Source organism: Typha angustifolia, chromosome 11 (assembly GCF_048772165.1).
Source record: "Typha angustifolia cultivar Huaian chromosome 11, ASM4877216v1, whole genome shotgun sequence".
Taxonomy (NCBI): Eukaryota; Viridiplantae; Streptophyta; class Magnoliopsida; order Poales; family Typhaceae; genus Typha; species Typha angustifolia.
In genome coordinates this window covers 7,647,557-7,672,422 of record NC_133249.1, presented here as the reverse complement: position 1 = coordinate 7,672,422, position 24,866 = coordinate 7,647,557, and the positions used below count along the sequence as shown (strand labels likewise).

General features: G+C 36.1%; 1 protein-coding gene across 1 annotated transcript; it reads left to right on the top strand.

The window, feature by feature from the left end:
• The first annotated feature begins 18,721 nt into the window (after window positions 1-18,721).
• On the top strand, window positions 18,722-20,070 carry LOC140769498 (septum site-determining protein minD homolog, chloroplastic). Its single transcript, XM_073110197.1, has one exon. The coding sequence runs from the start codon at window positions 18,828-18,830 to the stop codon at window positions 19,815-19,817; it is 990 nt and encodes a 329-aa protein (XP_072966298.1). The 5' UTR covers window positions 18,722-18,827; the 3' UTR covers window positions 19,818-20,070.
• Window positions 20,071-24,866: the final 4,796 nt, after the last annotated feature.

Here is a 24,866-nt window from a genome sequence, read left to right as displayed (position 1 = left end):
CAGTTGTAGAGGTAGTTCAACCTTAATTTAAATAATTGAGATGTTAGAATTTCTGCAAAATAAATTATGAGAGAGCTCGATTCAAACTAATAGTTAATGCCTTTTCTTAATTAAAATTATGTTTGTTCTATTGGCTAACAAGGCTAGTGGAGATTCCTTCTTGTTGCTTAATACACTTTAGATTGGATGATTATAAAGTTATTTAATAATTGGAAGCAGCGTGACGTAGGTATTATCCAATGCCATTTTGGCAGTTGCGATAATCATTAATAGGAAAGTAATTGAATAGCAAGGTTTGAATCTCTATTGGTGGATGACCGATGACTAGTCATGAATTGAATTGAGTAATTAAATTAAAAAAAAATTTGTGTGTAATTAGTAAAATTAGTCGTGAGTTGAATAAGGAACGATATCAAGAGTGTGATCTTCATTTTAAAGGTTAGTTATCCAGGATTTATATAGTTGTTAGTGAATATCTAGTTTATTAGTGGTGAAAAGAGTTACTTATGATTTCGATTTGACTAATGACTTATGGTAGTTGACATGAGATCTTATTAGAAAATTGTTTCATTTAGATTACTAATTTTGAGAAAACTTATTGGAGTATTATTAGGTGGAACAATGATAATTTAGATATGATACAAAGGATGATTTATGCAAGCCCGTTGGGTGAAGTGAGACCTCTATGAGCTAAGTATTTGTTGTCGGTCTTATCATTGTAAGTCTTTTGATTATTAGTGTATGCGTTCTATCTTAATTCATTTGTTGTGGTATAAATCTTCCTTTTATAGAAAGTTTAGTATATAGTTATTTAAAATATTCAAATTATTGATGACTTGTTGTGAGTAAATTAATGTTGGTAGATAGATAGATGGAAACAAGCTAGAAAGTAGAAATAAAGGTTTGCAAATTATTGGATCACTTTGATCTAGGAGAGGTGGATATTTTGATTTTGTTAGGATGAGTTTGATAACCTTTAGTTTTGGTTGATACCGAGTGATTGGGTTCTTTGTGATATCTAATTGGATCTTATAACTAAAGTTCAGATTAAGGATTGGCGGTGTAGTATCCCAAGCTAGGACGTGCAGTATAATGACCAATTGTGGGCAAATTTTAGTTTTAGTCATTTATTTTAATATGTGGTGTTTCTTTGTGGTTATGCTGTTCGCCGGGTGATAGGTTAATAATTCTACCACTAGGGTCTAACCTCCCTTAGGGATATGTGTATAGTTAGATATAAGTATTGATATGGCCTACAGACGTAGCTCTGCATAAGCCTATGTTATAAACTTGGTAGTATAAGATAATGCATATCATGTGATATAGTGTTGACATGGCCTATAGACGGAGCTCAGTGTGAGCTCAAGTTTGAGGACTTGATAGTTTGGATTGATGCATGGTAGGTTATTAATTGCTAATTATGTGCGCATTAGATGAACACGTTGAGTATGAGATACTGATGTATTGATTTGATCATGATGCGTATATTCATATTTATTTATTATTACATTATTTATTACACTACTTTTGGACTATAGCAGTAGATACTTGCTGGGCTTTATACTCACCACCATTTAGTGGAATTATTTTCAGATTAGTAGATGACCGAGCCCGTGGAAGATCTAGTGAAGACTAGTTTATAGTCTTCATTTTCTTATTTATTTTATTCATGTAAATTAAGCTAGATGTCTTGTAGCTCCGGCGTGGCATTTATTTATATTTTTTTTGGATATATATTTTAGGCTTGTTGTTGCCTTAGTGTTATGGCTTCTTTTGTCTGTATTATTTATGAAAATGTAAGTTTCTTTTTCTTGTATATTATTTTGAAACATTGACCAGTAGGTCACATGATAATCAGTGGGTTCTACTTGCGTGAAGGGCACGTGTTTAGTGGTGGGTGTTATAAAATAAATACATGCATGTATATGATATAAATGTGATGATGCCATAAAGTAAAAATATCCTATTCTCTATATTACTCCTAGACTATCGAAGTTTCACTTGCCTAAAATCGCTTTCCTAATACATCTGCAACTATGCCATGGGATCATCCTCACATGGTATAAATCCACCTCGATAATAAAGTAATAAAAAGCATAAACATAAATACCTACCATTAATTAATTAAATAATTATACAGACGTTTGCTACAGCCTTTGGTAGGTCTATTTAAGAATTCTCATATTTACTAGTCGGAAAGGGCTAGTATAGCTATACCTAGGCCTAACACATTATTAAATGTAATTAAAATAATTTACCTCAAATTATCGTTCAAATCATTTTACAATAAATCACATATTACAATATTTAATTAATCAACTTTGTTAAATAAGACAACTTGCTTAATACTATTTTCCTATACTGATCTGTATTAATTCTCCGATAGGAGCAATTAATATAGATACACTTAGACCACCGACTTTTTTTGTAAAAATGATTTAACCCAAAATTAAAATCGACTATGCTAAATTCCCCGTTATGAGCAGTTTGCAATTACACTCCAACTACACTCTAATCATATTGATTTACAACAATTATTATAACTAGCAAGCTATCATCTAAAAATGATTAATTAAGACTTAAGTTGGCATGGATAGTTAAATGAAAATTTAAATTTAATTAAAATAAATGGCAACAATACCATCTGGGGCTAACCTAAGGCCGAAAGCAAATGGGCCGGGCTACAATTAACCCAAAGACCACAAAATCCACCAAAGATGGGCCCAAAGCCTAAACTAACTAAAATGCCACTTGGGTTGAGCCATAGCCCAGCCCACCCGACTATGGGCTGGGTTACACTCAGCCCAAACCTAACCTGGGCCGTATTAGATTGATAGCAGCCCAATTCACCAACAACCTATGTTGGGCCACACCCAACCCAGCCCACCACATGCTAGGTTAGGCTGGCAGCCTAACACAGCCAACAACATGGGCTGGGCTATAGCCCAACCCACCAGCAACATGGGTTGCGTCACACCCAACCTAAGCTAACTTGGGTGCTCATTCCAACCAAATAGCCCAAGGCTGGGCCACAGCCCACCAAGGCAGGGCTTGGCCCAACCCAACCACCCTCATCCTCCCTTTCTCCCTCCTCCTCATCGACCTAGCCTAACTAAGGAGGAGAAAGGAAGGGGGCTGTCAACGAGCACCACCGTTGGCAGTCAATCAGACACGCCAGTAGACACCCTGCTAGCCAAGAAAGGCACTCATAGTGTAGATTAGCCAACAGAGGAGCCAGTGGCCACCCACAACCAACCAATGCCCCAATGGTAGGGTAGGAAAACTATCCGCAATCCTAACCACTGGCAGTCCTGATCAACTCCACTGGCACCCTCCTCTTAGCAAGCAAAATCTATTCGAGGGGGAGCCCAACTGTCATAGGTGGCCGATGGCGGGAACTACCCTTGCCAAGGTCGGTGGCCAAGATGAAGGACAGCTCGGCGACTACTGAGACCTATAGCAACTCCTTGTGAAGAAGAAGCTAGCCTACTTGTTGGGTAGCCAAGTGGCGATGGTGGTGGCTGAAAATTGACCCTTAACACAAGCTCCATAGCTTCCTATCGAAAGCTCAGGGTAACTATTAAGGGTACCCAAAGAGAGAGAGTAGCCAGGACAAGCTTTGGCTTGATGGGAACCAAAAAGGGGCAAATGGTGGCTATGAAAGTGAAAGGAAAGAAAAGAGAGAAGAGAGAGGAAGAAAAGAGGAAGAGAGGGTAAGAGGAAAGGTGAGCTTGTGCCTCACACATGTGCTCCCTTGAGTTCAGCGCACATGCCGGTCACATGTGCACCCATCTTTTTTTTTTTAACACGGGATATTACATATTTTTTTGACTTCCTTTATTGTAGAAATGACTTGTCCTTATAGACGAAGATGTACTATATGAAATTTTAGTAGATTGTTAGCAATATTGCTACTAATGACAAGATGGAGTTTGGCTCAAATCCGGCGGATATACTCCATGTTGCATATTATGTGTTAATAGCTCCTAATAGCAATCCAACACTTACAACTTCTACTAGCTCTGCTCCAAAGATACTCTATGTTTTCCAAGCTATAGCGCATAAACTTAGTGATCAAGTTGCATCATTTGGACAACCCTAAGGGATTAGGCTCTTTAGTACGAATTGGAGCACTTCTTTTGCATCTTTTGATAAATTTCTCAAAACTTCTCCACCATCCTTTAATGGCTCTTCTGAATTGGTTGAGGTAGGGGCTCAGCTATTAAGAATGCAAGTGATCTTTGAGTGCCTATGATGCTTAGATGAACAAAAACCTACTTTGCATCCTGCATGTTTGAAGATCGTGTAGAGCACTAGTGGCATTCACTGAAATGTTAATTTCAAGGAAATGAAGCTAAATTAAATTGGAACAAATTTTTAGGGCTCTTTTATGAGGAATATTATCCTTTTACCCTTTTCAAATAGAAGAAGTTAGAAGTGCTCACCTTAAATAGTAGAATAGTCTGCAGACTATGAGATAAGCTTGTTGAATTGTCTCGATTTGCCCTAAGTTGAGAAAGATAGAGTGATGTTCTTTTAGAATGGACTACAATCTACTATTAAGGATTGTGCTTTTTTATATGAGTGAACAACTTATGCAAAGTTGGTCTCTAAGACACTCATCGTTGAGAGGTGTTTGGAAGAAGCTAAATTGGAGTGAGAGCAACTAAGCCAAAAGGCAAACACCCAATCCTACCACAAGCTAAAGTAGCCAAGCAAACCAAGGGAGCAAGTAAAAAATGTGCCAAACTATAAGAGTGGTGGCAATAGGCAGCAAGCTTAAGGGTCGTGCCTAGGAGTTGATCGCAATTTGGTAGCACATGTTTGTTACAAAGTGTGGACAGATTGATCATCTTTCTACTCATTATCGCACACCATCAATACCAGTAATATCAACTTCAAAGATCTATTGCCAATCTTGGAGCACCAAATAAGAGACTATATGCTAGCATTGAAAAAATTTTAGCCAGCATCAGAACATCATGATCGAGGTTGTATATTCAGGTGTACTTTTTTTTTATGAAAAAGAAGAAATAGATTTATTAGCTTCCCCTATTACAATAAGCACTGCTAATGTCAGCAAGGGGATGGGGAAGAAACCCTTCCAAGTGTAATTAAGGGCTATATTTCTACTGTAATTTGTAAGCAAGGGCCAGAGCTCTCTCCCATATAAGCACAAACTTTTCATGGATTGAGTTAAACATTATTATTGTGGTGCTTCCATATATGTCAAAGTATGACAGCAATGACAGTTGAGAGTAAGGCACAAGAATTGCTCGATAGCAAGCTGAACTTAATGACAGGTGTGCAATAGCCATATCGTGCAACTCAAAAATGGGCAATGCTGGTCAGAACCCAATCTCAACCTAGTCAAGTTTAACCTAGTTGGGAGTCTATTCCAGCAACATTTCCAAAGAAATTTTTTAATTTTCAGAAGAATAAGTAACTTCCACATGACAGTCCAGCCCTTTCATTTCTTCGGAGGAGTTCCTTAGAGAGCTAGAGGAAATGGTAGGAGACTTCGTCGTGGCCTTGCTAGAGGGGTGGGGAGCCCAAACCCGTAATCAACTCCACCCTAATGGGAAATGTTAATGTTAAGGATACAGTCACACAGGAAAGAGCCGAAGATATTATTATGTAGTGTATAACAATACAGCCATATAATTATATAGTGTATAATTGTACAAACATATAGTCTTAATATATCTCGAAACAAAAATAAGTATTAATAAAGATTGTCATAAGTATAAAGAGTACCAAATGTATTCATATATTTAAAAAAATCAATTCTCATCTTATCAAAGGAATGGACGTACCAAATTGAAATCAATCGAAGCCAATTGTTGCATGACATCTTAATGACTTAATCTGGAAGTGGATGAGAGAGATACGTCTCTCTTTAGATCACCAGCTGACGAGGGATCTTTCTTGGGATATGTGATATGGTAGCACGTACCTTACTTTTTTTAAAGTCCTATACACTGTATAGGATTCAACGCTATATATCATCAACTACTTGTCTCACCCTTTCCCATCTAAAGTCTTGCACTAAGTATATTGAAATGAAAAAAATGTTTATGTTTTAACCTTCTCTCGTTATCCGGCATGATTTTAACTTACATCATTCCTGAGTTTCAACTCAAAACTATACCTCTTGTTATTGCTGCTAATATCTTTTAATATAAGTAAGTTGTTAAATGATGAAACTACTCGCTTATATTTCTGTGAGAGTAATTAAGTTTTTCTTTCACTTTTCTTAGTAGTTGACTATTAGTTAGAGCTATGAGATAGATTCAAATTAGGCCAAATCCTAATGGGATAAACTGTAATTTATCCTAAAAGTAACTACGTTGTTGTTGATGTGGTCTTGAATATCTTAATTAGACAACCATCTCAACTTAATTTTGACATCGAAGCAACACCACATTAATGAAGATTTATAACTAATGAATTAAAAGGTACAACTCGATATAGAAAGAAGACAAACTTAAAGGACCCTCTTGTGTCATAAAGGCATCGAAACGAGGGTACGTAGCAAGTTGCATCATTCTTGTTCTTATGGATCACTGTCTGTCATAATTAACTTTTTTAATTGTTGATTACTCATTGCATGCATTAGAGTTGAGTCACAGTTGTTATACTTAGACATCTTTAACTATTGTTTATTTTTATTTTATATTTTTTTTTTGTGATATATTGATCCTCTTAATTTTAGAAATTCTAAAAAATATATCATTATTTTAGAGAGAGAAAAAAAAATTGAGAAAAATAAAGAGTAAGATGATTATTTAACGTTTATTTTTTGTTAATTTATCTGAAGTTATTGGGACATAAAAGCATAAACATCCAAAAGCGTTTGAATAAATTAAAAGAAATTTACGTGGAGATTTGTAATCAAGTGGATGAGAGATTGAGAGAGACGTGAGAGAGAGAGAGAGAGACGTGTATCTTCTCTCTAGCTCATATCTTTTCTCTAGCTCATACATGTAATATTTCAAACGTTATGCCCCGCAACAGCTCATGAGGAATCTTGGGATCGATGTGATATGGTAGTACGTACCTTTCTTTTGTTCATATATATATATATATATATATTGAAGTGTTTACAGTACTAGTGTAGGATTCAATCTTATCTTTGAACTAGTTGTCTCACTATTTCTAATCTAAATACTTGCATCAATTATGAAATCAATCTCAAAATTGTGAAAGAAAGAGCTGCATGGAGGGAAGGAAATAATTAATCAACTACATATTAAATATTCTTTTTAAGTTTGGGGTTTACGTAGATGTAAAAAAAGTTCATAGTATATACATAAGAAGTGTTGATAGCTTTTATATATATATGTTGATGTAGCTAGTCATCTAATATAACCGATCAATTAAGAATCATTCTTGACTGAACTTGAGAAGAAGAATGGTCTCTCTCGCCATGAAAGTTTGACACCCTCCTCATAATTTAAGTGGAAAAAGATAATTTTATTTTTCCCTTATTGTCAACGTAGAGATTATTTTGAGATATTTGTAGAGAAAAAACCTTTTAATTTTTAAAATAACAAAAATTAGTTATTGTCTGTATTTGTGTATATCTCTTACGTAAATTATACACATTTTATTATAAAAAATATATATTTAGTTTCACGAGCCTAATCATATAATTACTAAAACCGAAGAGTTATTTTCTTTTCATGCAAATAACCTAAATTCATTAGGTACACCTCTACTCTACTGCAAATATTTTGTTTGTGGTGCAAATAACTTGCAACCATCTGTTTTACATTGGTGATGAGATAGATGAGCCTTCAACACTAATTTTGAATCCATTAGAAATCCATTATTGCTCATAATATTACTATCTTATGTGACTAATCTAAATCATTTTAGTTTTAACATTTTCTAAACTTTTAACACATTCCTACTTTTATATTTTCCTAGCAAAAAACGTAATACAAAATTAAAACAATCGATGATAATGCCGAATTACTTAGACCCTTGATCAAAGTGTAGGCTACCAGAACTACTAAGAACATGGTCAAGAAGATCATTTGCAGGAAAAGAATGGTGAGGATAGTTAGGGTTGGCCTTTGGGCCGATGAAATTATCACTTGATTCAATTGTGGAGAGTAGGCCTCATGTGATATATTGGATGGAGTAACTGTGAGAGGATGACTCAATGTGTATGCTAAAGTTTAAGGTATATCGAATAACTAACGAAAAATCTATGCAATAGATCTCACGTTATTAAACCATACAATCATTATATCACTTACGTGCCAGGATTGCATGGGATCGAGCGGCTTATACATATGTACCTACGAGTAAGTTTAAGTTGCATAGCTTCTTACAAGTAGAGGTTTCTAACCCAAAATGTTCTTGATACAATAAACTTTTAAGTTGAAATTCACTTAATATGTTTGTTAGGGCAGAAAGGATCAACTCGTAGTGTGTTAGTTTTGTAAGATGCATTATGTTAGAAATATTAATATTTCTATAGTGTTATTATAAAATAAATAATTTTGTGAGTAGATATTTAGATTAGACACATTTTCATGATTATAACTATTTGTTAGTTATTTAGCTACTCTAACTACCTTTTAGTTATCTAACTACTTTTTAGTTATTAACTAATTTTTAGTTATCTAACTACTAGCACATTTTAGTTGGTGCCATTTCATTTTCTATAAATAGAAGATAGTGCTATTGTTTTGGATAATTCTAAAGACCTTAGTATTTGTTTTGTTACAATTAACTCTTGTTGAGATCAAGGTTCAATTTTGCAAGTTGCACCTTGATTCGTGATGGATTTGTATCCCGAAAATAAATTACCTTCTTAATTTTCAATCGCAACAAGTGGATGATAAATTTGTTCAAGAGATAGATTTACCGTCGCCTAACCGTTACAAGAGCCTAGCCATTTGATTTCATTCATCTCCACTTCTTAACTTTTCTCCGACACATTATAAGTAGGCTATTGGCTTAAAAGAATCTTTAGGTACTTTTTAAACAAAGTAATCTATTAATATCTGATATTCTTCGTGAATGATTAATTACGGTTTTTATCCGAACGTTGGAAAATATTACTTCGAAGATGCTGGGTATATATTTTATTATTTAAAAAGCCCAAGGTTATGTTTACCCTCTTGAAATTGCATACTAACCATGATAATCCATCTTTACCACAATCTTCTTGTCACAATTCTGGATAAATATTTCGTATCCCTTATGCTCATCATCACACTTTTATCTTTATTTTTCCACCCTAACAGTACTAAGAAATCAATAGTAGAACCATTCTTTAATTCATGATAAGTTCCCACCTTTATCATATCCTTGGTTTTTGTTATCGGCCAAAAGAGTTATTTAGTTACATGATTCATCTGTACACATGTGGGAATTTGAAGGATCCTATTGATATTTTGACCTCTAGATCATTTTACTCATTTACCATCATTGGCATATTTTATTATCCATAATCGCATGATCATATATGGTATTGGCTCTCTGGCTTCAATGAAACTAGCACACAAATAGAGCAAATGGAGGAAGCACAGAAATGGGTTGAAATGGAGATGATTGGTTTAGTATGAAATAGTTAAGTTATTTGTACGAATTAATTTCCTACTATGAGAAGGAACTTGCTGCTTCTCATACTTCTTGAATGCTAATTATTAATGAACCATATAGTTTTTAATTTTCTTGAATTATACTAGAAGCATTACAATTCTCCTCTCTTAACTTTGCTACGAAAATTTTGAAATTCTAGGGTTTTGCATTTCCAGATGTGGTTTGGATAAATAAGATAGAGTATTATGTTATGTTAGAATATAAAATATAAGAAATAATTGTTTTCTAAATAGTTTAAAAGTTTTTAAAGTAACTAGTAAGTTCACATTGTATTAGGGCAACCAATGCAATAATAGCACAATTAGTTAAAGAGGTTCATATTGTATGAAGACACTCGAGTTCGATTATTAGTGGTATTAGTATTTAGTGGAACACCATCAAAATCTCACTCTTTTAGTGAGTTAATATAGTGTTAAAGTAGAGATCCTGAATTTGAATTCCATCATATTCGTTTGTCATTTAAAATATATGACCTCTATCTATTCAAGTCAATTCCATTTTTTGGACTGATCAAAATGTTTCAAATCTATAAATGAGAAAAAAATTAGAATATAAAATATTAAAATTATCACTTTTTAATAGACTAAGTTTTTAGAGTAGCCGATGAATTAGTATTTTATTCTACTTTTGTCGTGAAAGTATTATAATTTTATGGTAAAAGTTATCTACATTAAGCTATATATTGTTTATAGCACCTACGATATGATGTTTCTTTTCCACAAGCTTACCTCTGTTTTCTTCATTTCACCTCTCACTAGACAAATATGATTTACTATTATTATTATTATTATTATTATTATTGGATAATTTTCTTTTTACCTCTATGAACTATCTATCACTATTTGCCACAATGACCCACTAAATTCTTTTTTGGTATATAATGACTCCCTTGAGCTTTCAAGAGTACCTTACTTGACCCCCATGACATTAATATTCGAGCATAAGTTTTGAACAAATTTGTTATGTGAGAAACCAAACTCGGTGGCTCCCTCCTCCTTCTCGTTGAAACCTTATAAGCTAGACCCTCCTCCCCCATCTCTCCCTCTTGATCCTCCTAAGACCGGTGACACTACACCTTCCCTTCCTCTGAGCAACCCTAGTTCCCAATCGAGTACCCTAACCTCATGGGCTCAACTGTTCAATCATGACCAGGAAGCCTAGGTGCTAAAAGGGGCTTCCCTAATAATCGAGGTCCTTACTCCAAAGGGTGCAAGGTGGCTTGAAGGGTTGGTGATTATTGATCTGAAAACATTGCAAGCTAGTAGAGAAAGATGGTGATTTAGCCTAACAGGGAAATTACTTGGTATACCTCCTCTTGTAGCCTACCTTTTTTAGAAAATTAAGAGGGCATGAGCTTCGATTGGGGTTTTGTAGGTGATCGATCTGGCCGCTAATTTTTTTACTTTCATATTCTTTGATGAAGATGATATGATAAAGGTTCTAACTAGATGTCTTTGGAGCTTTAGAGGCGTCATCTTTAACCTTGGGCCCTAGAAGCGTGTTACAGACAAATGTTACGGACTAGATCTGGAATGATCCGACCGTAGGTTGATTATGAAAATTTACGTGGAGATAGCTTCATGAGATAGGGTTCTAATGGCTCTAGTTTCACCTAAATTGAAGGTCGGGATGAAAAGATAAAAATAAAATAGTGGAGATATGTCAGGGAGAGCAGAACGGTAATTTTTAATGTTGTGGCGGTCATCGGAGGGTGGTGGACGGTTATATAGTAGGGTGGCTGCTGGAGGTAGGAGGTAGCTAGGGGTTTGGATGCTTGTAAGAGATCTACAGTTATGATCTACTCCTATGAAGATAAAGATAATCTAACGGTAGATTTCTCTCAATGATTCAATTCAATTTCATCCATAAAATTATCAATACATGTCCACTCCTATTTATAGGAGTAAAAATCCATAGCAGATCGGATCCACATGCGGATTATCCGATTTATTTGAAATTTAAACAATAAGATAAAGCTAGCTAACTAATTAAATCAACATTCCTTATCTTTCTCAGATTAATCCTTCATTTCGCTGCAGATAAATTTTGAATCTAGAGAAGTCGTGAATACCATAGTTGTAGATCTGGAGGTTGGCGATCTTATCCAACTGGTTTGATATTATTTAGATATTTATAAAATATTCTATGAATAAGCAAATAAGCAAATAAGATAACTAGACTCAATTCATTGAGTCTAGTCTCCCCTTGATGTGATCCGATCTGACCCGGTTCACATCAAAGCGTAACTTCTAGCTGCTTTGTGAGGAAATCAAACTGCTCCTATCGGGGTACAATTTGTGGGACTGTCATTCGACTATCGACCAATTGACATTCTAATGGAGATCACTTTCGACTTCAACCGCCCCTTCATAGTTAATTACTAAACCTAGACCAAAGTGAGATTAAGGTTTCCAAGGCTTTTATTAGACTTGATTTATACCTACCTTTAATACAAGGAACAAAGGTCAGCTAGCTAGGGAGCACGTTCTTTTAGCTGATGGAGTATGAGAACATCTTGACAGTTTCACTTCTGCTACATGCAGATTAAATACCACTTGGATGTATGCACGGATTACCTAGCAACCAAGAATGTTGCCTCTATCATCCCTTCGGTTTATCCAGGTTCACAGCCATAGTCTCATTGGATGAGGTTTTGTTGGAGGAAAATCAGTTTGACCCTTGGATGCTTGTCCAGGTTCACAGCCATAAAGGGTGTTGCCCAAATTTTGCCACCCACTTGGGTCAAGTAGTGTTTGGTGGCGACACCCTCATCAAGCAACAAGGGAAGCTTAGGGTGATCCGTAGGGCAGTAAGATTACCATACTTGACCCTTGTCAAACTAACACTAATGAGATTTAGAACTTGCTCCTGTCACTTAACTGATCCTCTCAATTGGTTCTCGAGCCTATTAGTCTAACATTGGTCAGATCTCACATGGTCCTACAAGGGGGATTAACCTTCAAAAGCAAGCCCGATTGTTTGATCCAGGGGGAACAAATAGTCCATCATCTTTCTTGCTCTCCTACTACTACCATATTTGATCCACGAAGCCTCTTTAGTCAGTTTTATTCAAAAATCACTCTTGGCACTAATCCCAAATCCTCTAATCCTCAGACTACTGTACTATTGCCTCTGCCTTATCAAATCATCAGCCACCTCCTGTGAGGAAAGGCAATGCCTCTACGAGCTAGTTCTCCAAGTTACATGTCATCACTTGATCTATTCCCAATGGCTATAAAGGGAGTTTGACTCTTGAGGTAACCTTGGTAGGCCAGGTATCCGTGATCATGTGAAGGGATCCTACCCCCTATTGGCTATTCCACTCTTGCTCATTCTCTCTCTTTCCTGAGGGATGTTTCTGATCCCTTGGACCTACGCAAACTCTCCCTCTTGTCATCACCCTACTTCTCCACCTCTTTCATCCCCTCCTCATCACTTTTAACTACCACTCTCTCTCATCATAAGTCCTACCCCCCTTGCCTCTTATGCCATAAATGGCTTTGCTTCCACTTACCATTCCCCTACCCCTACTCATTCTTTAGTGGAGCATAATCATTTTGTTGCCTAAGAGTGGCGGCCTTGGAGCATGCTCAGCTCTGCATCACAAAGGAAGTTATTGATGTACAATCTAACCCAATCAATTCAAACCTTATTTTGTTTATATTAGATATCTCTTTTAAGTAGTGCAAAATCACCTCCCTTTTCCCTACCAAGATCCCAGCATGGATCAAGCCCAAGGGCCAATTAGGCAAAGCCAAAGACCTTGAGCAGGCAATGCAGATAGAGATAGGGTTGGAGAATCCCATGGTTCCCAGGGGAGAAGCCACTCTAGAGGATATGGTTTCTTAATAAGGGCCATGGAACATCTGCGGTCTCATGAAGAAATAGAGGTGATCCTCCATTTTGAACTTGCTTTTTAAACATACTCTTGATTTAATTATCCTAACAGAAACACACCTCACTAAAACGAAATCTAACAATTTTCTCTATAGGCTTACACTGCAACAAGAGGAATCATAATGTGGAAATCACCTTAGTTAAGGCATCATCCCAAACCATCCATGTAGCAGTTGGCCACTCCAAAGTGAGTCTCATTTCCTTCTTTCATATATATATATATGCTAATATTGTGGCTTTAGAGAGAAATTGAATGTTGCATGAGCTTAGCTTCGTGAATGCTAGTTGTATGTTGTGGCTCATCATGGGTGCTTTTAATGATCCTAAATAGGGGTGTAAATGTGTCGAGCTTGAACGAGCTGGGCCCAACTCGGCTCGTCTCTAGCTTGACGAGGCTTGAGCTCAGCTCAACTCGACTCCCTTTGCTGTTGCTGGTTCCCCTCAAGTCCACCACCATGAGTCCGATGTAATTCCCCATCATATGAGAGAACTCCTTTGTTGGAGCAACTTCTAAAATCTATGTTTTGAGCGGCACTGGCGGGGCAGATATTGCCACGTACCCCTAGGTTTGAGTTAGCCAATGGCATGGGGAGCTTGTCAAAAATCAAAGCAATAGAGGGCCTCAATGTTGCCCCCATTTTCATTTGGCCTCATTGGACGAATTGAGCAGAGAGCTTGAGGGAGAGGGCCTCAACGGTGGTGTTGGCGACACCCCACGTGGCGACGAAGGTGATGTCGGTGAACTAGGGCAAAGACGAGGCCAAAGGAAGGTGAAGAGACTCGCTCACCAGCTAGCTCGTCTGATGGCTCCGCTCAGGCTATAATTCACCATTTCGAGCATTAACCCTAAAATGAGCTAAGGAGGGAAGGGGAGATCTCACTAATGAAGTGGCTATCAAGGGTGTGGATGGCGATGGAGGGCTTTACAAAGGAGTGAGAAGGCGGAGAGAGCGGGGTTGTGGAGGTGGACGGTGACGATGACTAAGTGTCATCAATATAGGGAAGAATTAAGAGAAGAGGGAAGAGGTAAAGGAAGAGTGATGAAGGAAGAGGAGAGGATGGGGTCATGGGACTCATAGCCTCATGCCCCATCACGAGAATAGGGAAGAAGGTGAGGGAAGAGCGAAAAGGAGAGGATGGTGTCACGTGAGTCATGGGAATTTATTTGCTATTATGTATATAGCTACAGTGTCAAGCTAAATTGAGCTGAGATCGAGTGAGCTAGCTCCAGCTTGGCTCAGCTCGATGATACATTTGAGCCTAATATATCAACTCAGCTTGGCTCATTTAGAATTTGAGATGAGTTTGAACCAGATCTGGAATGATTCGAATGCAAGAAAATTATGAAATTTTAGGTGGTGGTAGCTTCATGAGTTAGATTTCTAATGACTCTAGTTTTATTTTAATTAAATATTTGGATGAAAAGATATAATTAAAATAGTAGAGAAAGGTCATAATATGGCCGAACAGTAAATATCCAATATTGCGGCAGTCGTCAAATGGTAACGGACTGCCAAGGGTGATGGTGAACGGCCATATAGTAGGGTGGCTACTAGAGAAAAGTGGTCGCTAGAGTTTGGGTGCTTGGAAAGGTTCTATAGTTACAATCTACTTCTATGAAGATAAAGACGATCTAACGACTACGATAAAAATAGTAAATACAATAATAAGAAAATAATTAAACTCAATTAATTTTCAATGCTTTGATACTTAAAGCCCAACCCCTCTATATATAGAGATCAAATACAATGAGTTCTACTTAGACTTAGCCCTAAAGACTTACATGACTTAACTAGACTTATCTTAAAAACTTATATAAGAGATAAACATGAACCAATTAAAAGATAAATAAACTCGATCTATCGAGCCCAATGTTTTCATGGTATGATTCGATTTGACTCGGTTTGCATCATAAAAACTATACACTTCTATAAATGTTAATTTTTGAAAATCTTGAGCTTAAGCTTATTCCCTTTTTGTGAAGTTTTATACTAACCTTTGGTGTAATAGTTAGGGGGGCCCTTGTGGTCTATGCCGGTGGGCAAAGCTCTTAGTCATTATGTGTTCAAATTGAGTTTTTAAAATATTTTTTGGACTATTTTGGCTAGTGATATTGTCTCTATTTTAACTCTTTCGGATATTCATGTTTCATTCTTCCTAGCTAGAACCAAATCGTAACATCCCACCCAGCGGCCACGTGCTCAACCATGCACCAACACGACACGCGCAATGCACATGATAGGATGAACGGGTCTGCCACACAAAGATACACCCGTACTCACGATAATCCATCGCACAAATTCCTATTTTACTGCTATTTTAGGTAATAATCATTTTACCAGTTATTTCATTGACGAAATTAGAGATCCACTTTGAAAAAGATTTGAGAAAGTTTTCTAATTAATGATGAAAAAAATTAAAAAGTCATTTAAAGTCTAATGAAGATCATAGAATCATAAAAGATAAGAATTTGAAAAGATCTAAACGTATTGAAATTAAAATAAATAAAAATTGTAAAAGTTGCAATAAATCTTTATAGCTCAAAATCACTAAATTTCGATGATATTCTCTATACTAAAATTCTGAACTTAGTTCAATGAAGCATATACAGAATCATAGTTTGATAGATATCTTTTCCATATCAAGGCCTGTAAGGATGTGAAGGAGCCGAGCTTTAGCAAGTTGGCTCAGCTTGACTTGAAAATGATTAACACTTAGCTCGGCTCAAGATGAGCCTAATAATATAGGCTCAGCTCGGTTTGAGTTGGCTCGACTTTTAAAAGTTTTTTTGTATATTTACTTTTTAGTTATATATTACTGTCGCTCTCGAGGAAGATGATTGTCTATCTGATTTGCTACTCTAGACAAAACTCAACATAAAACTTGCGATGGCAATAGGGATCAATCCAACCGTTGGAATGATCTAAGATTCGGATATGTTGTTCCTCTAGAAGTTAGAAATCCAAAGTAATCAAAATTTCGTCAATCGAGCTAATAGATAAAAGGTTATGACGGAATAATGACCAAATGTCAGGAGGGGACGAGATGGACGTGGATGATATGATTAGGGTTTAAGAGATGATAATAGCTATGATGGATGGATTAGTACCTTTAACAAGCTGAGGTGGAAGAAGGGAGCTTTCTAGTCACTAGAGTAAGGAGGGAGAAGCGACGGAGAATTAACCTCGGTTGTAGACGAAAACTCGAGTTGGATACCGAGAGGGAGGAAGGAGGAGGGAGAAGTTGACTGAAATCTAGAAATAAAACAAAGTTCAATCTTCAATATCCCAAAATGTCTACTTTTTCACATATTTGAAGTCTAGTCAATCATAAAAAAAAACTCTAAACAAATTTTAGTACAAAATAACTTATCCGACATGCCTTTGAATGCCTCTCGATCACGTTCGAACGACTAAAAACATGGCTCTAGATATGCGAACGCGAACGCACTTCGATCGCATTCAAATGGCCAAAAACCATGCTTTGCATATGTAAACGCTGTTCAAATGTTCGAACGCCCAAAAATAGGACTCTATGTGCAAACATAAAGCAAGCATTCGAATGTCGCATTAGAATGCCCCCTACTTGCATTCAAACGCACCTGCCAAAAGTTATTTTATTGTTTTAAAACAAAGACAGAAAATAATACAATTTGAAGTGGTTTAATAATGTTCGATTTGTATCTAAATCAAAAACTGCAATATTATAATAATATAATCTTTTGAGGGTTGGGTACATATAAAGATTTCCATCTCTTTATTTTTCTGTGGGACTAAATGTCATCCAACCAATTTAGAAAATTAATCTTTTACATATATAATCTAGAATTCTAACTCATACATCATTGAAATGCATTACCAATTGTGTTATAACATATTACTATAAATTTTTAAACAAACAATATATATTATAATATATTAAAAAAATATATAAATCGAGCTAATTCAAGGCGAGCTCAAGCGAGCTGAGTGTAGCTCGCCTCGGTTCGATTAGTATTTCGAGCTAGAAACCCTAACTTAGCTCAACTTATTTAGAGCTTGAACTGAGTTTGAGCCAAGCTCTAAACGAGCCGAGCTCTTACAAGCCTTACTAGCTTGCGAACTTTTTTGATGGTCCTATTTAAGGGTACATAAGGTAATGAAATCAAATGTGTGTGTGGCATGAGTATGTCTCTACTTTTGTCTTGTGTTTTTACATTCTTGACGTAATGTATCTCTTTCACTATATAATGTTTGGCTAGAGAGGTAGAATTTTGAAGAACTTTATGCTTTTGATTTCTGGGAGGTTTGTTGTTGAATATATGGTTGTAGACTTTTTATATTGGTCTAACAACTTATTTTGATCCGCAATTGTTATATAATGTTATGTCGTATGAATTTCTAACCAGCAACTATGTGTATTAAATCACTAATCTTAATGATTAGAGATACTTGAAACGATTAAAATAGAAGATTGATACATATATGAAAGGGGAGATATATTGAAACAATCCCACTACCAACTCATAGATCCTTATCATGTTGGCTTAGTAGTTGTCTAAGCTATGATATGATAGTGGATGGATATTAAGGTGTAGCTTATATTAGTACTTCCAACTAGATATATTATTATTATTATTATTATTATTTTCAACATATTATAATAACCGAGTAGTATTAGTATTTAGTGTTTTAACATGTTTAACCATCAACAGGAAATTATATGTTATCACCGTGTGATTAGATCTCAATTTATTTCTTCCTTCTATAATTTCATTTATGGTATTTCACCATTTATAATAATACCTAAACTGAAACTATTATTTTTTCTATTCAATTTGAAGATAAACTTTTCAACTCACCTTAAATAATATCAATTGAATTCAAAACAAAAAATGCAATAGATTTAATTTTATTATTTGAAAATTGATTAGTATTATTTTAGATTTGTTAGAAGCTTATTCAATTATCTATAATTTTATCTTGAGTATTTTTAATCGAGACTTATAAATTGATCAAATATAATTAAAAAAGTAACAGTTAAAATTTAAAACAGATATAAAAATAAAATTTAGACCTGATCGTTAGGGAGTAAAATGTAATTTTGTTTGATAAAAGAGTCAGTTGGTGTTTAGTTGAACTTGACTCAGCCGACTCGGTATTCTCAAGGGATGTGCCGGCTCATATATCTTTATGAGTCCGTTCAGCACTGTACTGTTACTAAATCTTACAATGCCATATTGCCATGGCCTTTCTCTTCTTCCTCTGGACTCAATAGTAAAACTCTCCTAACCTCCATTTTCCACCCTAACACCTAAAACCCTAACCCTAATGGCTTCTCCTCTCCCGCATCTCCTTCCCCAAAACCCCCTCTCCTCCTCCGCTTCCTCCACATTGTTCCGCCCGATCAGAACCCTACCCCCCTCCCACTGCCGTCGCCCTCGCGCTCGCCCTCGCTGCGTCTCCGCGGCCCTCCAGTGGGGCCGCAAGCCGCAGCTCTCCGGTGAGACCCCCCGTGTAGTCGTCGTCACATCTGGCAAGGGCGGCGTCGGCAAGACCACCACCACCGCCAACCTCGGCGTCTCCCTCGCCCGCCACGGCTTCTCGGTCGTCGCCGTCGACGCCGACGCTGGCCTCCGCAACCTCGACCTCCTCCTCGGCCTCGAGAACCGCGTCAACTATACCGCCGCCGAGGTGCTCAACGGCGATTGCCGCCTTGACCAAGCCCTCGTCCGCGACCGCCGCTTCCCTTCCCTCCAACTCCTCTGCCTCTCCAAGGCCCGGTCCAAGCTACCACTCGCCTTTGGCGCCAAGGCCCTGACTTGGGTCGTCGACGCCCTCCGATCTCGCGAATCTGATTCCCCACACTTTGTCCTTATCGATTGCCCCGCCGGCATTGACGCTGGCTTCATCACCGCCATTGCGCCGGCAAACGAAGCTGTGCTCGTCACCACCCCCGACATCACCGCACTCCGCGACGCCGACCGGGTTACTGGACTCCTCGAGTGCGATGGCATCCGCGATATCAAGATGGTTGTCAACCGCGTTCGCACTGACCTCATCCGCGGCGAGGACATGATGTCGGTGCTCGACGTGCAGGAGATGCTCGGGCTGCCGCTCCTCGGAGTTATCCCGGAGGATGCGGAGGTCATCCGGAGCACCAACCGTGGGTACCCGCTTGTCCTCAATAAGCCACCCAGCATTGCTGGACTCGCATTTGAACAGGCGGCGTGGAGGCTCATCGAGCAGGACACCATGACCGCCGTCATGGTCGAGGAGGAGCCAAAGAAAAGAGGCTTCTTTTCCTTCTTTGGAGGTTAAAGGAGCAAGCTTCTTCGTTCTGTACAGTTTGAAGGTACCAGTTATTTTCTTATTTTATCATTCTAGTGATCCATCCGGCCTGCGAGATTCTTTGCTTGGGTTTAAATTGAAGTATGTGTTTTGCTTTCTGGAATTAGATGGGAAATAGGGGTTGCTTGTGATTTTGCTTTTTAGGGTTCAAGTATTTGTCATGGAACGTGTTGTATATGAGAAGATTGAAATGTATGAAAGCGCTGATTTCTTTCTGTGGCAACCTGCTAATACAACTTCTGTGAGATAATTGAAATTTCATTTTATTGTTGCTATTATAGCTTTTGCTTTGATGATAGCAAAGCGGAAGTAACCATTATGAGCCTTCAAGATTACATGTGTGATCAATAATCTGCTGCTCTGACATGTGACTTGATCTTTTGATCTATTGTGGAGTTGCAAGTTTGTTCCTACCTCCTACTTCTCATTAAACGAAAACATAAAATTTTTCGTGTGCGTCCACATTGAAATCAACCAATCTATTTTCTGCATTGTCTGTCTACCCTAGATCCAGCTTGCATAAACTATTTTCCCATTAAATGCTCTTTTATATACTGTGATCAGGTCTTATGCTTGAACTTGATTTCTTCAAGGGGAGTGATGTAATGTCTTGTCATGTGGAGAGTACTTATTTCTTCTTGCGATGGATATATACTCTGATCAGGCTACTAGAAAATCTAATGTATTCAACTGGTTTCCTTTGATATTGATGTTTGTAAATTCATACTCTACCAATTGTTGCATTAAAATAATTGGGTGCAAATGGCCTTGGAATAATTCTCTAAAATCTCGAGTTTATTATATGTCCAACTGTTACAACTTTGTGTTGTATTGATTAGTAGCTTGCAACCATGCTGCAGTAGTAGGTATCACCTGACATCTAGTATTTCTATTCATCAGCGAAAGTTAGGATTCTTTAGGAAGAAAGATTCTCATCTATCCTAACATTTCGTTTGGCCTTCCCAGAAGGTAATACGATTACTTAGCATATACATGTGGATACAGTCCCCTGTAAAAGTTAGAATTTTTGGCAACACATAGGGCCTTATTGTACCAAGTACCAATTATTTTCATGTCTCCCTATTGACACTGTGGGTGGTCAGGTACAATGTCCTTTCCTTGTAAACTATTTCCTTTTTCCTTGGGACTAGCCTTGTGGTAATGGCGTTGCACTTAAGTCCTTTTTCTTGTTCCTAGTTGTTTCTATTTCTTTGGGTTTTTCCCTTGTTAATTCATCTTATTTTTTTATTGTTCTGTTGCTTTGTCTTAGTGGTGATTTAGCACCGCTTGCTATTGATCTATTTTTGCAGTTTCAGAAAAAAGATTTGCTGTTTGAGTTCTTGGTTATTTCTTTTATTTTAGCAATAATCCAAATCAAAGAGAAAAGGCATCCTGTAATCTTTTTTATTCTAGGAGATTCTTTTGTAGTGATGAGTATTTTTTCTCTGCAATAGGATATCTTAGGAATTAAGTTCTTTCAAAGAGTTCAATCTCATTATCAACAAGTTTATCTTAATAAGCAGTTATCTCCTGTTTACGCTCTTAGTCGTGCTGAACGTAAACTGTAACAAGGCTTGTAATTATTCAACATATTAGTGAATAGCTGAGTAACGTAAGATATGCAATTGAAGATTTTCTTCAACATTTGTATGTTACCTTCTTCTGTTCAGGCAAATTGAGGCGTTCGTACCTGTATTTGGACAATTGGCCTAGTTACTGTGAGATATATTAAGTTGATTAATAGCTTGCCAATAGAGTCTAAAGTAAGTTTATGTTCCTGGTTTCCTGAGGATTAATTACCATTATAATGATGACTTAAGGTATGATTATGCAGCACACAAAGTTGGATGAGGTTAGAATGAAATATGGTAATGCAGCCCATAAAGTCGGATGAGGTTAGGATGAAATAACAATGTGGATAGTTTATATTTAGTTGAAGCATGCCATGTTCTTTTCCCTTGGTACCATTGATGTGGACTTAGCCAGCTAAGCTATGATATTCTTGCAAAGAGAAAAAAATTAGCATTGCCATTTAGGTTGTTGCAAATTTATTCCCTTTCCAATAAACCTAGCATTACGACAACTCTTAAATATTGTAGTTCTCAACAATGGGTTGGAATAAGATATTGAGAGATGAAAGGTATAGGTAGATTGAAAGGAAGCAGATCCTTGAGATAGTTCAACAATTATGCTCCTCCTTCCCTGCCTATAATTCGTCCCTTGCACTAGAAATTGGAGGTGGGCATCTATGCTACTGCTCATGTTTTTTTGTTTTCCCATTACCTAGTGCTCTATACTTTTAGATCTAATATGGAGACTCTTCTAGGCTGCAGTAAAACACTTAATCTGTTTGTCAGCTTCTTGTACATTTCAGAGTTTGCATTCAGCAGCTTCCATTCTTGATATGGTTCTGAGATTCTATCTTCTTAAGTAGTTCTACTGCTTGTTGATGATATTATACCTATAACTGCAGGACTGTCGGCTGAATGAGTTTGTTCATGCTTGTAAATTTGAATATATTTTGTTGTATTTGCTCTATTGCATCTTAAGACTGTGCTATGTTAGAATCATCCTAGTCAAATGATGGATGAATGTTGTCAGTAAAAAAAAATTGACAAGATACATGTGGCAAGGTGGGAGGAGTACCGACTGAGATGAGATTATTCTCATGAAATGTCCACCTGAGACCACATATTACACCGAGGGTTTTGGTAGAATGCAACATGATGCAAGTGTAAGATTGAGCAGGATAGGATAGTGTGAAATGATAGAGCTAGACTTTTGTCAATTATGGAGAGGTTAATGCATTAAAACAATTGATATAACAGGCCCTAATCAATAAGGACACAAAGCCCTATTGCTGTTATATTAGTTTGTTTTGTTTCTGAGTAAAGTATTATTGTTGTCTTTCTTGTGTATTGAGTGTTACCTGAATAGATAATTTTCTATCTTGGTAAGTTGGTAGTGAACCCATTATCCAGACGATTATGATTTATGCAAGAAAACAATGTCTGTAGTAACATCTTTATTTCATGCAATGCAGTAAAAATTTAAGTATTCTTTTGCATGTCAGCTGACAATCCAAAACTTTTGGAAAGGTTTGTCTTGTTTTCAGCCCCAGCTTGGATGTTATATACTGGCTGGCTTTCACTATTTTCAATATGGTTGTATGTCATTTAATTAAGACAAGATTATGAAAATTCATGATTTGCAGAGAAGTACATGGTAAAAGTATCAATAGAACAGATTTCACTGTTAATTGAAAATTGTAGTGGAAAGTTTTCTTTGTTCATATGTATTGATACTATGAAATTAAAGACGAGAATTGAAAGAGATATGTTGCTTGCTAACTTTCCTTTCTATAAGAAGTTAAGAATCTTATCTTACTACACATGGAATGTAACTGGTATGTTAATCATGAAACTATGCCCTGATTTTTCTTTTACTATTTTTGTTGATGTTCTTATTTCCATTTGAACTACACATGTCGTTTCATATAACTAGCATGTAACTAGCTCTCTTCCAAATTTTTTTATGGAAGTAGACCACCTCTCAAACTTAATACCAAACAGTCTGTTTCACTATGGTTGTCAATAAAATGCTGCATTTATCTGCTTTTTATCTAAGAAGAAGAAATGCTAACAAGTTCAATGCCTTCATAAGAAGTTTATTTTATTAAGGCGAACTTAGCTAAATCTAATAGAATTTTATTTGAAAAATTCTAAATAAATTGCTGTTAAGTTTCGCATTTTACATATATAAATTAATGATAAGATTAGCATATCATTTCATCTATTTATATAGATATAAATGTTGAATTTGTTGGTATTTCTATCTAAAAGTAGAATGTTGATCTTATCAAATTTTTTTACTGACGGCTATGATAAAATAGATTCTTTTTATATTAAGTTTGGGGGTGGTCAATTTTGGTTAAAAAAATAAATTGGGACATGAATAGTTTGGTCAAAAAATATTGTGATACACATCCACAAGTTGGTAATGGTTGGAAAGTAGTAACATGGTGCTTCTGAAGAACGTTGACTTACTTATTTTTCATTGTTACCGCCAAGATTACAAGTTTGATTGTTCATATAGTCACACACTTGTTTGAATCATCCTTCAAGTAAAGCTATGACACATTCATTGGAAGCTAATTTGAAAAGGTGTTTGCACAAATTATTCTGCATTTAAGATAAGGGCTATTGCCATGAATAATAGATGTATTTGACAATAACTTAGCTTCTTCTAGTACAGTAATTTATCATTCACTTTCATCTTATTTTATACAACTTTTAAAAAATAATTTAAGAATAATTTAAAATTATTATATTACTTATAAATTAGATATTATTTAATTACACATCATCTACAGTTGAGATTTTTTCTCTCTCATCTTTTTATTCTTTCAAAAAATAATCATCTCACATAAATACACTATGATATTCATACAACACATTATAAAGGACATAAATTTGTATTGCTACACATTACTAAGTGTTGCATAGCTATATGTCCGCATTGTCACATATTATATGATTATATGCTCACTCTATGAATACAATATGGCTATATATTTGATGTCTGCATTGTCATATTCTACGTAGCACCGTTACATATTTATAAGTCCGTATTTATCCTAGTACAGTTATATTAAGCATTTTAAGTCTGTATTTAGAATAAAAAATATTATAATTTTAGAAAAATATATATTATTACTGCTACTTTATATCCATTTAAATATACTTTCGTCATTTAGTATAAAACATCACCAATTTTTAATACAAATTCACTACTCTAATATTTTAATATTAATTTTATATCACAATAAATATAATTATTACTCCTTATATAAGTATTTAACTAAATAATAGAATAGCTTATATGAGATCTTTTCCTTTGATATTAGAAATTAGAAACTTTATTCTAAAATTGACCTTATTCTTAGTCCTAAACTATGGTCTCCTTGGCTTCAAGCTTGTTTTATATGCCATGATGCTATGAGTAAATTATGCATATGAT

What these genes read in the sequence shown, in the direction of transcription:
- LOC140769498 (XM_073110197.1), top strand. Translation starts at nt 18,828, where the DNA reads ATGGCTTCTCCTCTCCCGCATCTCCTTCCCCAAAACCCCCTCTCCTCC.